The sequence below is a fragment of the Rhinoraja longicauda genome, chromosome 31, assembly GCF_053455715.1.
Source record: "Rhinoraja longicauda isolate Sanriku21f chromosome 31, sRhiLon1.1, whole genome shotgun sequence".
Lineage (NCBI taxonomy): Eukaryota > Metazoa > Chordata > Chondrichthyes > Rajiformes > Arhynchobatidae > Rhinoraja > Rhinoraja longicauda.
Window position 1 is genome coordinate 11746549 of NC_135983.1, and position 15012 is coordinate 11761560.

The window sequence follows — 15012 nt, forward strand, 5'->3', positions numbered from 1 at the left end:
GAACCAATCACTTCTTTCACACCATTTCCCGAAGGTGCTGCCACATACTCCTCCTGTTAACATCGTGCTTTGCATTTTTTGCACTATTTCAGATTGCTCTACAATCTTTGTACCTTCCTGCAGTTTTGCACCCATAGTATTTATTTTAATATTTTACCCATAGTATTTATTAAAATGAATCTGAATATGTTAAATCTTTCCCCTTGTATATTAAACCTTTGCCCTCTAGTTTTAGACTACCCTACTCTGGGGGAAAAAGATTAAGCCTTGGAATGCTCAGCCTGCCAGGTAGTATCTAACGAGAGAACCGGGTTAGCATTTCAATTGGTGACTCATAGACCTGGTGCAATGAATAGTAGATACGTTTGATCGAGGCATCCACTAATATAGTTGATTTAACTAACGTATGAAACCAAATTTTCAATTTTTATTGTCATTTTAAGTGGTCCTGTTGTAAAATGTGACTAGAATTAAAATATTTTCCACAGTAATGCTTAAAATAATTAAAATAACAGCATTCATGTCTGTTTTAATGAGTATGGCAATAAGAATTTCTTTACAAAAGTAATAACACAAAACTTTTTTTTGTTGCTATGAATTTGTGTTGCAATTATTAGAAAACTTTCTCGTGTTTTTCTTTTGATATTGATATTTTCAGGGAAAATGTTAATACTTCTTGGGCATGACTTCTGAGTAGAATTATATACTTTTTAAATGTATATATATACACACACACACACACACACACACACACACACACACACACACACACACACACACACACACACACACACACACACACACAAAAACACACACACACACAAAAAAAAAACCACACACACACACACACAAAAAAAAACCACACACACACACAAAAAAAAACCAAACACACACACACAAAAAAAAACAACACACACACACACAAAAAAAAACACACAAAAGTGTTAAGGGTTTTTTATTATTTCTTCCCAAACTAAATTGTGGGAGTTGTGTGATGTTCTAGTATTAATTTGGATCCTATCACCATACATTTGCCAAATTTAATTTTAAAATGTTTATATATAAATAACTATGTTTGTATGTTAGTGGAAATGGTCTTTCAGGTGTATAGTACTTCTGTGTCTCATATGTGTGAGAGATAATATTTGTATTCATCAAGAAAAACGAAGAGAATGATCGATAATGAAATATTTCTGGTTTGGATGTCCTGTGTCGACAGTGGGGTATCTGAGATCAGCATGCGATGTAATTCAATCCAGGTGCGAGTGAATCTTAAACAATCTAATGAATGTTCAAGTAGGGCCTTCAAATACAGCAGACTTATAGTTTATCCCTCTGGGCTGGATTTAAACCTAATTCATTTACGTGAGCAAAGAGTTTAGTTCATGGTCATGCATTGTTGTAATTGTTTAACAATGTGCTTTGTGTCGATAGTTTAATGATATTACAAAGGGCATTCATGTCTGTTTCAAAATGTCAGTTTCTGCAATTTTACACAAATTATTGTTGTATTAGCTTGTGCTAAAGATGAGTTGCAATGCAATTTGATATGAATGATGGGGTCTCATTGGAGATATTTAAACAAATTATTTAGTTTCCTGAAAGAAACAAGCTTGACCATTAAGTTGGAAATATATAAAACTCTAATTTGATCTAATAATTAGGCTGTCATTATCATAATCCTGTTCTAAATTGTAATAAAATGCAGTTATAACTAATGAGATTAAAAGTGGACCCTCTATGAGTGGTGGAGACTTCAATTCAATACCATACATTTGGATAATTTCCAGTCGCTAAATCATTCTGTTAACTGAAAAATGCAACTACATTGCTAATTTTCTGGGAAAATACCTTTGTTATCGGTGCCAATAAGTGGCATGGTGGCTGCTGCCTCATATTTCCAGTGATCTGGCCTCAATCATGACCTCGGCTTCTGTCTGTGTGGGAGGTTTCACTTTCTCCCTTTGACGCCCGGCGCTCTGATTTTCTTCCATATCCCAAGGACATGTGGGGTTGTTAAATTAATTGACCTCTGTAAATTACCTCTATTGTGTTATTGAATGGTAGAATCTAGGGGCTTTGATGAGAATGTTGGAGAATAACATAGCATTAGTATAAGATTATTCTAAATGGATGCTTGCTGCCTGGCACAGATTTGGCAGAAGACCCTGATTCTGTTTGAATAACTCTGACTTGTAAGATCAGCTGGTTCCATACCATTGAACTCCAGTACATCCATTGTGCGCTCTGTTACCAAACTTACTAAAAATCCAATTTTGCATGACAGAATTGCTGCTTCTTCCTGGCCACAATACCATAGCCACGTTGACAATTTATCCGAATAATGTTGACCAGCTGATTTAATTGGCAACTGTAGGGTTCATTGTCTTGAAAGCTTGTGTCTGCTTCACTAGAGTTTGGTGCCTTTCCTATATTGCACAACTCTGTAGCTTGGAGACTAATGCACTTTGAAACAGCTCTGTGATTGTAATTGAAATTACAAGTGCCTGTCTGATAATTGAAGTTTTTAATTGATGGGGGATATCATGATGAAATCAAAATGATGTGGCAGAGAGGAATTTTGCCCAATCTTCTTTAGTAGTCAGTACATCACCCTAAAGGATAAAGGAGGGAATTTGTGCTAAGTGCCAGAGTATGTAGGAAAGGCACTAAACAATGACTTTGCATCTGCATTCACCAATGAGAACGATATGGAGGACAGTGAGATAAGTGGAGAATACGAATATGCAAGGGCAGTTTGAGATTCAGAAGCAGGTGGTGTTGGGGCATTTGAAGGGCCATAAGGTGAAAAAAAATCACCAGCGCCTGATGGGATCTATCTTGGGTTATTAAGAGAAGCAAGAGAGGTTTTGCCTTGATGAAGATCTTTTCATCTTCGCTAGCCACTGTCATGGTCCCAGAGTACAATCCAGAGAATGATAGGCTGGTGAGCCTCATGTCAGTGGTAGGGAAGCTTTTGGAGATGATTCTTCGGAATAGGATTTGGAAGAGAACGGACTAATTAGGGAGAGCCATGGCTTTGTACATGATAGGGCATATCTGACTAACGTGATCAAATTTTTTGAGGAGATGACAAAAGTGATCGATGAGGGTGGGATGATGGATGTTGTCTACATGGATTTTAGTAAGGCATTTGATAAAGTCCCTCATGGTAGCCTGATCCAAAAGGTTAATATGCACAGGATTAACAGTGACTTAGTTGTATTGATTTGAAAGTGGCTCACCGATAAAAGACAGAGGGTTGTGGTGGAAGGGTGTTATTCAGGTTGGAGGTCCAGAAATATATAAATGACTTGGATGTAAATATAGTTGGGTTATTAAGTGGGTTTTGCAGACGACACAGATTGCTAGAGTTTTGGACTGTGAGGAAGGCTGTCAAAGTATACAGCAGGGTATCGATCAGCTACAGAAATGGCAGATGGACTTTAATCTGAGCACGCGTGAGGTGTTGCACTTTAGGAAGTTAAATGTAAGGGGAAAGTATACGATTAATGGCAAGACCCTTAACAGGATTGATATACATAGGGATTTTGGGGTTCAAGTCGTAGCTTTCTGAAAGTGGCAACTCAAGTAAATAGAATGGTAAAGAAGACATATTGTATGCTTTGCTTCATTGGGTGGGGCATGGACTATAAGAATCATAAAGTCATGATGCAACTTTATAGGACCTTGGTTAGGCAAATTTGGAGTATTGCAGGTAGTTCTGGTTGCCCATCATAGGAATGATGTGGAGGCTTTAGAGAGGGTGCAGAAGAGCTTTGCCAGAATTACATCTGGATTAGAGGGTATTAGATATAAGGAAAGGTTGGAAGGACTTGGATGGTTTTCTCTGGAATGCTGAAGGTTGAGGGGAGATCTGATAGCAGTACATCAAATTATGAGAGTCATAGACAAAGTGGACAATCAGCATCAGCCAGGGTGAAAATATCAAATGCTACTAGGCTTTGCTTTCAGGAGAGAGAGGCAAAGTTTAAAGGAGATGTACTGGGCAAGTTTATTTTTACACATAGGGTGATAAGTGCTTGGAGCGAGTTGCCGGGGGTGATGTTGGGGGCAGATATTTTAGTGGCATTTAGATAGGCACATGGATATGCAGGGAATGGAGGGATATGGATCATGTGCAGCAGATGTAGCATCATGTTCGGCACAGACATTGTGGGCCAAAGGGCTGTACTGTACGGTATCTGCTCTTTTCCCAAAACTCCTCAGATTTTCCCTGGGGAATTGGAGGTCTGGAACTTGCTGGTGGAAAATGGAAACATGCATTTAAAGTATTATCTGCATGAGCATGTGACATTCTGGGACACCAAATCGATGGATATAGACTGAACGTTGGAAAGTGTAATCAGTTTGAATAGCTCTTAGGTGGCCTGGAATGCATTTGCCGGCAGCCTGCTGTGCTGCAGGTTTTAGATTTTGTGATTTCTTGCATAAGCTGTTTAATCAGTTCATGTGACAAATGATGGTTGTGGGTTGAAATAAACACCACAAACTATTGATTCCCTTTGGACGATCAACTTTAAGAAAAGTTAGATTGTTTTACTTGGAAATTGTAAGAAGGTAACAACCATTTCAATCCAATGTACCCATTTTGAATATACTGTTGACACTGGAAATCAGAAATAAAAATAGAAAATGGTCTTTACATCAGAACCAAAGCTCCCTGGTGTTTCTCTCTGGTGTTTTGTCTGATTTGCTCAACATTTACATCTTTTTCCACTTTAACTTCAGATTTCAGTTTCTGCACTGTTTTACTTTTGTTTTATTGGTTAATTTACATTGGGATCAGTGCTGTACACTGCTTTTAGGTTATATTCAGGGTATTTTAGAATATTAATTCAGAATATTAGTATACCTTTAGTTTCAATAGACTTCACACTTATTGGAAAACTACTGTTCAGATACTGTTCAATACCAATAAATTGCTCATACATACAATCTTTCCCATCACCGCAAGTCTGTCACACACTAAGGTAGATTTTTATTAGTGGGCTATCACACGAGGATTTCATAATATTTTTGCATTACTTCAGTTCTAGCAGCTGAAACTTGTCCTATTTCAAAACCTTGTGAGTTAACTAGTGCAAGCTTTAAGAGAATCATTTTGATCAAGCACTAATTTTAAATTTTCTTGATGAGTTTTGATTTAGTTTATATTTCATACAATGTGCAACAGATTCAGCTGAGGATCATTCTATTTATTATTGTATGTGGAATGGTACTTTGCAAACCATAGTGTTAGAAGGCATTAATTTTGTACTTCTACCTTTTTAAAGCCACCAATCAAAGACCCAAAGGAAGAAGGTGTAAATAGTCTAGAATGTGGGAAAAACCCACCACCTCCTTCATCACTATCATCACCATCACCACAACCAACATCACCACAGAAACAGATACTACCTCAGAATCAGAACAATGCAGCCACTAGTAAACCACAGTCAGGTAATAAGAGAAACTGAACTGGAATACAGTAAGTTTTATTCAAATATGCATTCATTGTAGCATTAGTAATGCAGATATTATAATTTAACAAAATAATTAACAGTAAATATTTTAAAGCTGTAGTTTTGAGGTAGATTTCCTGTAGAAAATTAAAAAAATCCTGACAAACTACATTAAAATGTTATGCAATGGCAGAAATGTTTTAAATAGATATAGTATTTTATTTTAGCTTATATATTTTGATTTAAAACCTAAATACTGAAGACTGATGTATGTATTCAGAGAGTGCAGAGATTTCCAGTTTAAGTATATAAGTCTTGATGTATAATTATAATTGACATAAGTGGCACATAAACATGAATGGAAGCCATACCCATGCAGAGCATACATTTCTTATTAAATATTCAAAATAATTAAAACTTTGACAGTGGCTAGGAAGAAGAAACGAAAAATGGGAACATATAGCCTGGCTCCTAAGAAGAAGACCAAACAGCTAAAACAGCGCACCGTACTTGAAATGTTTCAGAACATGTCACAGTCTGCATCCAACATGCAGGTGGGTCGTGAAAAGTGTAAACCTTCTACACAGAATTTGTTTTCCATTTCCACTTCAGAAAAAACATGTTACATAGTTAAGGATAGGGTTATATTTTCAAACTCTGTCTTTTGCTTTGGTTAGATTTTTTTGCATTTGTTGTCCATTTTAGAAAAAAATTCCAATGTTGAGTAAGTATTGGTAATGGTTGGGCATAGTTTTACCGAGATCATCCTTTGTCCTCCTTAAAATGGTTGTGAGGTTCAATTTTGCTTGACAGAACTGCACTCTGCAGCTTCACTTAAAACACAGCACCATTTATTTTTGTTAATGTTAATTTACATTAATTTGTCTTAAATTGAGGAAGAAGTTGCTTTCAGTGTAAATGGAAGATCTTGTTCCAAGAGTTTATGTTGCAATAAAAAAACATCTGATTGGTAGGTCTTTATAAAACAATGTTGGTTTTTGCAATCTGCTGTTTGCAAATTCTGAGTAAAATATTTTTTGCCCATTCTTAATTACAAATGATTTATGGTAGTAGTATTTTCCATATAATTTACTTATGGAGCAAAAGCTTCATTTGATTCAAGATGTTCAGATTGTACCATTGAAGGTAAAACTTGAACAAGACACATGACCACAAAAAAGAGAAAATATGACACCATAAGAACTATATGTAACAGTCACTTAATTGACATATTCATTTTTTTCTTAGAGTTTCAAGCAATTTCATCTTGAGGTGATATTTCCTTAACTTAACCCATCTTTGTATCTTTGAAGCAATTTTGGAATTTCTCAAATTTAAAAAAAAGTAAATAGTTGATGCAGTTGTCAGATCATACCTGTGTGAAGGCAGAGGTAAAGTTAGTATTTTAGGCCAATAAATATGTTATGCAAGTTATGAGTAAACAGGCTTCAGGGGAAGTGATGTAATTGGATAAACTGCAGGAGAATTTAGATGGCAATGGGGTGATACAGCAAAGTAGGTTTTCAAGCTTTCTGTCGTTTAATCACTAATGATCTGTTGTTTCAGAAGCCTTCCCTTTTATTCTTTCCTCTCTTTTCCCTCACGAGAGATGAAAAGCAATTGACAACGATTAATTTTGCTTTTCTCTGCTGAAGCCACGAGCATTTGCAATGACCTGTTTTTATTTGGATTTTTCCAACATTTGTAGTATTTTTTGCTTTAAAAAAAATTCTTGGTTTTATTTAATCCCCAGCATAATTGATACTTTATTTCCCAGTATTAAATTTGACTGAATTTTGCGTAAAAGAGCATGAGAGGCAGTTATTAATATCGTTGATTTACCCCTTCCCTTTCCTGTCCCATCTCAATGAGTAAGGACCATTTTCCACAATCATTTCTTAAAATAAAAAAATAACATCTATTCATATCCCTCCTATATGTAAAACCTGGAGATCTCTCTGAAAGAAGTAATCCAGAATGATGTAAACAAAAAAGAAAAGCATTTCCCCCCCCCCCCCCCCCCCCCCCCCCCCAATATTTGCAAGAATAAGCCAGGTTGAATGTGATCAATGTACTCCTGGCCTTCAGTTTGATCATGAATGCTGTAGCATTGATTTAATTGCAATCCCTGCCTTGGAATCACTTCCAGAATCCGGACTCTTTACAGGTAAAAAGTTATTCATTGATCAGACTTGAAATTCTTTCAGAGATTTGTTGTGAGGCATTTGCTGCACCAGAGGGTGCTGTGCTATGTTGGAAGATTGCATATCAACGTGAATAATTGGATGCTGTTGAAATAAAATGAAAAGTATATGAAAACTGGAACAAAAATAATATGGTTTTCTTTGAAACAGGGTGAATAGGTTATCTGAAGTGGAAAACAATGTCTTGAAATCACTGTTGCAATTTTGAATGTAGTTTAAACTGGTCACTGACTATATTGCCAAAATATCACTTTTAAATGAAAGGTGCAAGCTCGTAATGATATTGACTGAAGGCTAAAGGTACAGGCCACGTTCATTCAAGAAAACGAGAAGCAAATGTGATCAATCGGAGTGCTTTAATTGGGTACTGGGGCTTTAAAAGGTTTGCTATTTCCAGATCAATGCAGTGTGTTTGTTTTTATATATTTGAATTGGGTTTGTGATCCATCTTTTTCTTATGTATTAAAGGAACAAAATGACTCCTCCAATGGTGTCAATCAGAACGTAAACGGAGAAAATATTGATCCAACTCAAAGCATATTGGAATCTGAGGAGGATGAAGAGGAGGAAGACGAGGAGGAGGAGGAGGAGGAGGACGAGGAAGAAAAGTATAGTATTGCAGACCAACCAGATTCAGAGTTATCCATGGACTTTGGAAGGCTTGATCACATTCGCAAGATGGAGCTTCCTAAGAAAGTGTGTACTTTGTGTGGTTTGCCAGTTAATTTCCATATTTCTAGTGCCTAGTTATTTCCTTCAGTGAATACTTGAAGATTTTTTTGTGCAAAATCAAATATAGAATGTTTGAATTGTGGAACATTTGCAGGTTTAAGAATAAGAAATGCTGTTGATTTTTAACTTCTGGGTTTAGTGTCCATATTTGAATAACAAACAGAATCAAAGCCAGAATAGAAAATTACCTGCAGTGGGTGACACGGCAAACAGAATACTGCATAAAACAAAAAAAAATACCCTTTCAGTAAATGCAGCTGCATTTAATATGATGTCTTCCTATTTCCTTATATAGAAATCCATATGCTTATTGTCCCTTTTACAAATCTTAGTTCCACTAATATGTTCTCCCTTGTGCTAAAATTTGACAAGTTAAATTGTGATTTGTGAATGTATTAAATCTCTCTTATTTGTCTGTTTGCTTTCCTTTTAAACCAAAAATTAATTTTACCAGTTTGCCTGGATTCATTTTTGGGGGTGGGGGGCTCAAGATACTTCAATTTACTGACATAAATTTAAAGATTACTGTAGAAAATGTATTTCTCTTCGCACAGGCAAACTTCCAGCAGGAAGAATATGATCCTGAAGAGGATCAAGATTCTGATGACCTGGAGGACGATGATGATGAATCTGATGTGGTGAGTCATTTGTTCCAGAGGTGTATTCGCAATAGATATTTGACTTGGAGGATATGTTGTACCTGGGTGTCTTTATCTGGATATCATTTTGAATTATTTGTCACTACCAAGACGTGCTAAAATCTATTCCTATATTTTGCAATTCTTGTCTCTCAGTCTTTTGGGTTTCCAGATGCCTGCAGGATATCTATGGGCACCTGTTAGATGGAACATTCTCAGAAGTAAGCTTGCTGTATATTCCCAGTTGGGCCAGATAAGAGTAATGCATCATGAAGTGGGTAGGTTGAGTTAGTTGTAAATCTTATCTGACCACACCCCACTAATTTGTGGGGGCTAAAATTATTTGTGATTATGGAGCCATTCTGTAAGAATAAATTGGGACAGTTGCTGAGTGTTCAGCAAAGAATTCAGCGGCAGAAAAAGATTCCGTTACCTTTCAACCGATGTTTAATTAATAACCGTACTAATTTCAAGGCCTTCTCAGAGTTTTGCATGTCTCAGTGTCACTGATGAGTGGTGGTCTTTTTGATTCGCAAGACAATTCAGCTCAGTATTGTGGGCAAGGCCAGTGGTCAAGTGAATCTCGACACGAATCGTCACCCATTCCTTTTCTCCAGAGATGCTGCCTGTCCCGCTGAGTTACTCCAGCATATTCTGTCTACCTTTGAAGCTATGCTGAATTCCTTAAGAAATGTGGAACGAAAAATATGTCTGGTTAGGTATATTTCTGTTTGATTTTGCAGGCAAACCAGGATTAGGTAGTTAGTGAACTGCTTTTAGTAGTGTGACTAGTTGGGGGAAATCTCTGGAGAGTACATTTAGCTCCTTAGCAATGTAACAAACATAAGGTTGATAGTTCTTGTACAAAACTGTACTTCAGTATTTTTGTTCATGAAATGGGTGGCACGGTGGCGTAGCGATAGAGCTACTGCCTTACAGCTGCAGAGGTCCAGGTTCGGTCCTGACTATGGGTGCTTGTCTGTACGTTCTCCCTATGATCTGTGTAGGTTTTCACCGAGGTTTTTGACTTCCTCCCATACTCCAAAGGTGTGCAGGTTTGTACGTTAATTGGCTTTATACAAATGTAAAATTGTCCCTAATGTGTGTATGGTAATGTTAGTGTATGGGGACCAATGGTCGGTGCGGACATGGTGAGCCAAAGGGCCTGTGTCCGCGATGTATGTCCAAACTAAACTTTAAAAACTAAACTAAACTAAATTGAAAAGGCTGCTCATGGAAGGGTGGATTAGAACTAAATTTGTTGCAGTAAATAATTTTATAACCGTATATGTTGACCATTCAGAGTTCAGAATCAAGTTTGAAAAGGAAGTGGAACACAAAAGGACAGAATGACAGCCCATGGATTACACCAACCAGGAAACGAAGACGGAAGAACCGACCAAAAACAAGCAATAATACAGGTAATGATATTAAAAAACAAAACACATTGCTGGAGGAATTCAGTGGGTTAGGCCTCTGTGGAGGTAATGGACAGATGACCTTTCGGGTCGGGACTGATGGGAGTAAGGGCGAGAAAGCTGGAAAAGCGAGATGGGGATGTTACATACCCTGGCGATTGATAGATAGATAAAGGTGAAGTGGGAAGGGGTGGGTTTGATTGGCATATGACAGGAGTAAATGACAATAGACAATAGGTGCAGGAGTAGGCCATTCGGCCCTTCCAGTCAGCACCGCCTTTCACTGTGTTTATGTCTGATCATTTACAATCAGTACCCCGTTCCTGCCTTCTCCCCATATCCCTTGACTCTGCTATCTGTAAGAGCTCTATCTAACTCTCTCGAGAGCATCCACTGCGTTCTGAGACAGAGAATTCCACAGATTCACAACTCTCTGGGTGAAAATGTTTTTCCTCATCTCCGTTCTAATTGGCCTACCCCTTATTCTTAAACTATGGCCGCTGGTTCTGGACTCCACCAACATCGGGAATATGTTTCCTGCCGCTGGCGTGTCCACTCCCTTAATAATCATATATGTTGCAATAAGATCCCCTCTCATCCTTCTAAATTCCAGTGTATACAAGCCCAGTCGCTCCAGTCTTTCAACATATGACTGTCTAGCCGTCCCGGGAATTAACCTCGTGAACCAATGCTGCACTCCTTCAAAAGCACGAATGTCCTCAAATTTGGAGACCAAAACTGCACACAGTACTCCAGGTCTGGTCTCACCAAGGCCCTTACAACTGCAGAAGGACCTCTTTGCTCCCATATTCAACTCCTCTTGTTATGAAGGCCAACATGCCATTAGCTTTCTTCACTGCCTGCTGTATCTGCATGCTTACTTTCAGTGACGGATGTACAAGGACACCCAGATCTCGATGTACTTCCCCTTTTCCTAACTTGACACCATTCAGATAATAATCTGCCTTCCTGTTCTTGCCACCAAACTGCAGAAGGACCTCTTTGCTCCCATATTCAACTCCTCTTGTTATGAAGGCCAACATGCCATTAGCTTTCTTCACTGCCTGCTGTATCTGCATGCTTACTTTCAGTGACGGATGTACAAGGACACCCAGATCTCGATGTACTTCCCCTTTTCCTAACTTGACACCATTCAGATAATAATCTGCCTTCCTGTTCTTGCCACCAAAGTGGATAACCTCACATTTATCCACATTAAACTGCAGCTGCCATGCATCTGCCCACTCACTCAACCTGTCCAAGTCACCCTGCATCCTCATAGCATCCTCCTCACAGTTCACACTGCCACCCAGCTTTGTGTCATCTGCATATTTGCTAATTTTACTTTTAACAAAGGCGAGAGGTGAAAAGGGGAGAGAAACATAGTCCAGTCCATCAGACAGACCAGACTTCCCACTATTGACTCCATTTACACTTCACGCTGTCTCAGAAAAAGATCCAACATAATCAAAGATTTGTCCCATCCTGGTCATTCTCCTCCTCCGTGCTCCTGACTGGCTGAAGATACAGAAGCTTGAAAGTGTGCATTGCCAGATTCAGGAACAGCTTCTCCTCCATTAACAGGCTCTTGAATGGTCCTTCCATAAACTAGGGTACTGTTCGATCCACCTCTACCCCTTTGAGGATATTGGACTTTGTCTGAGGAACTGGTGCACTTCAATGCTGAGAACCAAGTTCTGCTCTGTTCATCTTCTTCAGTACTCTATCTATTGTACTTAAGTTCATACTGATTGTATCTATGTATGGTATATCTGATCTTTTACAATAGCGTGCAAGATAAAGTTTTTCACTGTACATTTGGTACACGTGACAATAATAAACCTAACTTTTGAAATAATGCCCTCTGAGCATTTTATGAAATGGCTTAATATTTTTAGAAATTTTTGCTGGTTGCATGAGAATTCTGGATGCATTAAAATTGGATAACACAGAACTGGACGATAGAGCTCTTAAGGATAGCGGAGTCAGGGGGTATGGGGAGAAGGCAGGAACGGGGTATGGGGAGAATGATCAGCCATGATCACATTGAATGGCGGTGCTGGCTCAAAGGGCCAAATGGCCTCCTCCTGCACCTATTGTCTATTGTCTAATATAGTTCTCAGCATCCAGATGATCAAATATTTAGTGGCTTACAATTCTCACAAAGCAAGGATTCTGTCTGAATTAGCCTACTTGTGTGAGCGATGGTGTGGTTACCTTGCTTCTATAATCTTTTCAGTGTAGATTTAATTATTTACAGGTGCTGACACAGAGACCCAAACTTTGACAGATAATAAGGAGTATACCGAGGTCTGCTGTGACGCATTGGATCTGCCTGCAGGCATTCTGTTTTCATCACAATCTACAGGTAAAGGTGTTAAGACACATGTAAGAATATTTGTGCACTAGAATTTATTTCTGAATATGCAGCTCGGATGTCAGAATGAATTTAGTGTTAGGTGAAAACATTTGGAACTTCTATTCACCCTGAATTTTGCATGATCTGTCTGAGCACTTTTGATAATGTTTTATTTGAAATTAAGTTTGCTTGAATGTGGCTATTTCACTGTTGTCTCTCAATGCAGGTATTTCCCAAAGCTCTGACTCAGTGGAACTAGATAAGCTACAGGAATTGCCTCTTTGTAGCTGTCGGATGGAAACATCAAAAAGCCGAGAGATAGTTAAGCTGGCTAACAATAAGTGTATGGCCACTGAGAATATAGATGAAGAGGTAAGGATCTTGGTAAAGTTTCGTTCGGCAGGTTTGATTAGTACAGATGTCAGAAGTTCTGAGCAGAAGGCAGGAGAATGGAGTTAGGAGGGAGAGATAGATCAGCCATGATTGAATGGTGGAGTTGAGTTGATGGACCGAATAACCTAATTCTACTCAGTTTCCTTATGACCTTGTGAATGAATGAATATATCGTTATTGTCATTCAAAACTATACACCAGACGAGTGCATATTTGAATGAAATTTCGTTGCATCTGGCTCACAATGTAACACCGAATAATAAAAATAGATTAAAAAAAACAAACTCGCACATAAAAATAATGGAGGCGGATTATTGGGAATTCAAGAGTCTGACGGCTCGGGGGAAGAAGCTATTACAGAACCTGACTGTTCTGCTCCGTGTGCTGCAGTACCTTTGACCAGAGGGCAGCAGGGTGAACAGTCCATGATGGAGATGGGTGGGGTCTTTAATAATGTTTTTGGCCTTGGTCAAGCAGCGTTTGTGTGCAATGTCCTGGATGGAAGGAAGTGAAGTCCCGATGATTTTCTCAGCTGTCCTCACCACTCTCTGCACGGACTTCCAGTCTGAGGCTTTGCAGTCCCCAAACCAGACAGAGATGCAGCTGGTCAGTATGCTCTCTAAGGTGCTTCTGTAGAAATTGGTGAGGATGGGATGGGGGAGGTGTGCTCTTCTCATCTGGGCCAGAAAGTGCAAACGCTGCTGGGCTCTCTTGACTGGAGATGCTGTGTTTTGGGACCAGGTCAGACTGTCTGTGATCTGCACCCCCAGGAACTTAGTGCTACTGACTAACTCCACAGCGGTGGAGTTGTGAGGTTTAAATTAGCAGATAGATTGCTAGGAGTGTGTTGCATGGCTTAATGATCATAGATAAATTATTTTACAGTAAAATTACAATGAAAATTACCAATTAAAAAAATTAAAATATGTTAAGTATGCTCTTCTGAGGACAACAATTAGGATGGTATACTTTTGCTTTTAAAAATGATTGAATTAAGACATCTTGTTGGTTCATTTGTTTTTAGCCAAATTTTGCGGAGATAGGTCTGGGGCTTAGTTTTGACTGGAGGGAATGTGTGCAATACATTTTGCTCAATATAGTCGTTATTGACATGTGTACGATAGTGCCAGAGATTTAACATTAATATATCCATCTTCTAGAAATATGCAGTTTATGGGCACCCGGTGGCAACTTTGGTTTAGCTTAAAGAAATTCTGAATGATCTATTGAAATATGTTCCCTTGGAAATAAATGTGTTTCTTCTGTAGAGACTTGCACATGTGGAAGGCAGTTCTATTTGCCATTTAAAAAAAAAACCCCATTTAACTCTGCATAAAAATATAAGATTAATCTTTTGGATACACAAGGCCACAATTAACACCTATACTTAAACATTTTTTCATTTGAAAATGGCTGGCTAAATGGTCCCTGCATTGGGTACAACTTGTAAATAATAAGGTGAGTAATGCCCAGAGCAAATGGAGACACTCGGAACTGTTTATCCCGATTATGTATCTATATTTAGCTCATCCCAAAGATTCAATTTAAATGATTGGGATATGAAGTAGATGTAGTGTCATTCTCTATCCAGAGAGTTGATGATGATAGATCATTGGGGGCTTTTAAAGAAGATACATTTTTACTCCACCCTTCAATTTGAATTTGCAAACACCTCCCATAAAACTTAGAATTTGAGCTCATGAGCTTTACTTTTTTGAGCTCATACACAAATTCCTCAGATGGTGTCATTGTGATGGTTAGTTGACGTAAATATTGGCCGGGAAATTGTGGAGCTGGTTGGTG

At 38.3% G+C, this 15012-nt stretch overlaps 1 protein-coding gene across 12 annotated transcripts in view; it reads left to right on the top strand.

The window, feature by feature from the left end:
• LOC144608517 (histone-lysine N-methyltransferase EHMT1-like) overlaps window positions 1–15012 on the top strand; it is a 92488-nt gene that overhangs the window by 39649 nt on the left and 37827 nt on the right. For 10 of the 12 annotated variants that reach the window (XM_078426386.1, XM_078426395.1, XM_078426388.1 and 7 more), the window contains exons 4-10: window positions 5298–5463; window positions 5892–6019; window positions 8138–8365; window positions 8956–9039; window positions 10343–10460; window positions 12718–12825; window positions 13043–13188. In XM_078426386.1, coding sequence (XP_078282512.1) covers window positions 5298–5463; window positions 5892–6019; window positions 8138–8365; window positions 8956–9039; window positions 10343–10460; window positions 12718–12825; window positions 13043–13188 — 978 coding nt within the window. Of the gene's footprint in view, window positions 1–5297; window positions 5464–5891; window positions 6020–8137; window positions 8366–8955; window positions 9040–10342; window positions 10461–12717; window positions 12826–13042; window positions 13189–15012 lie in introns of those variants that run through there. The other 2 variants (XM_078426397.1, XM_078426396.1) reach the window with 2 other exon arrangements.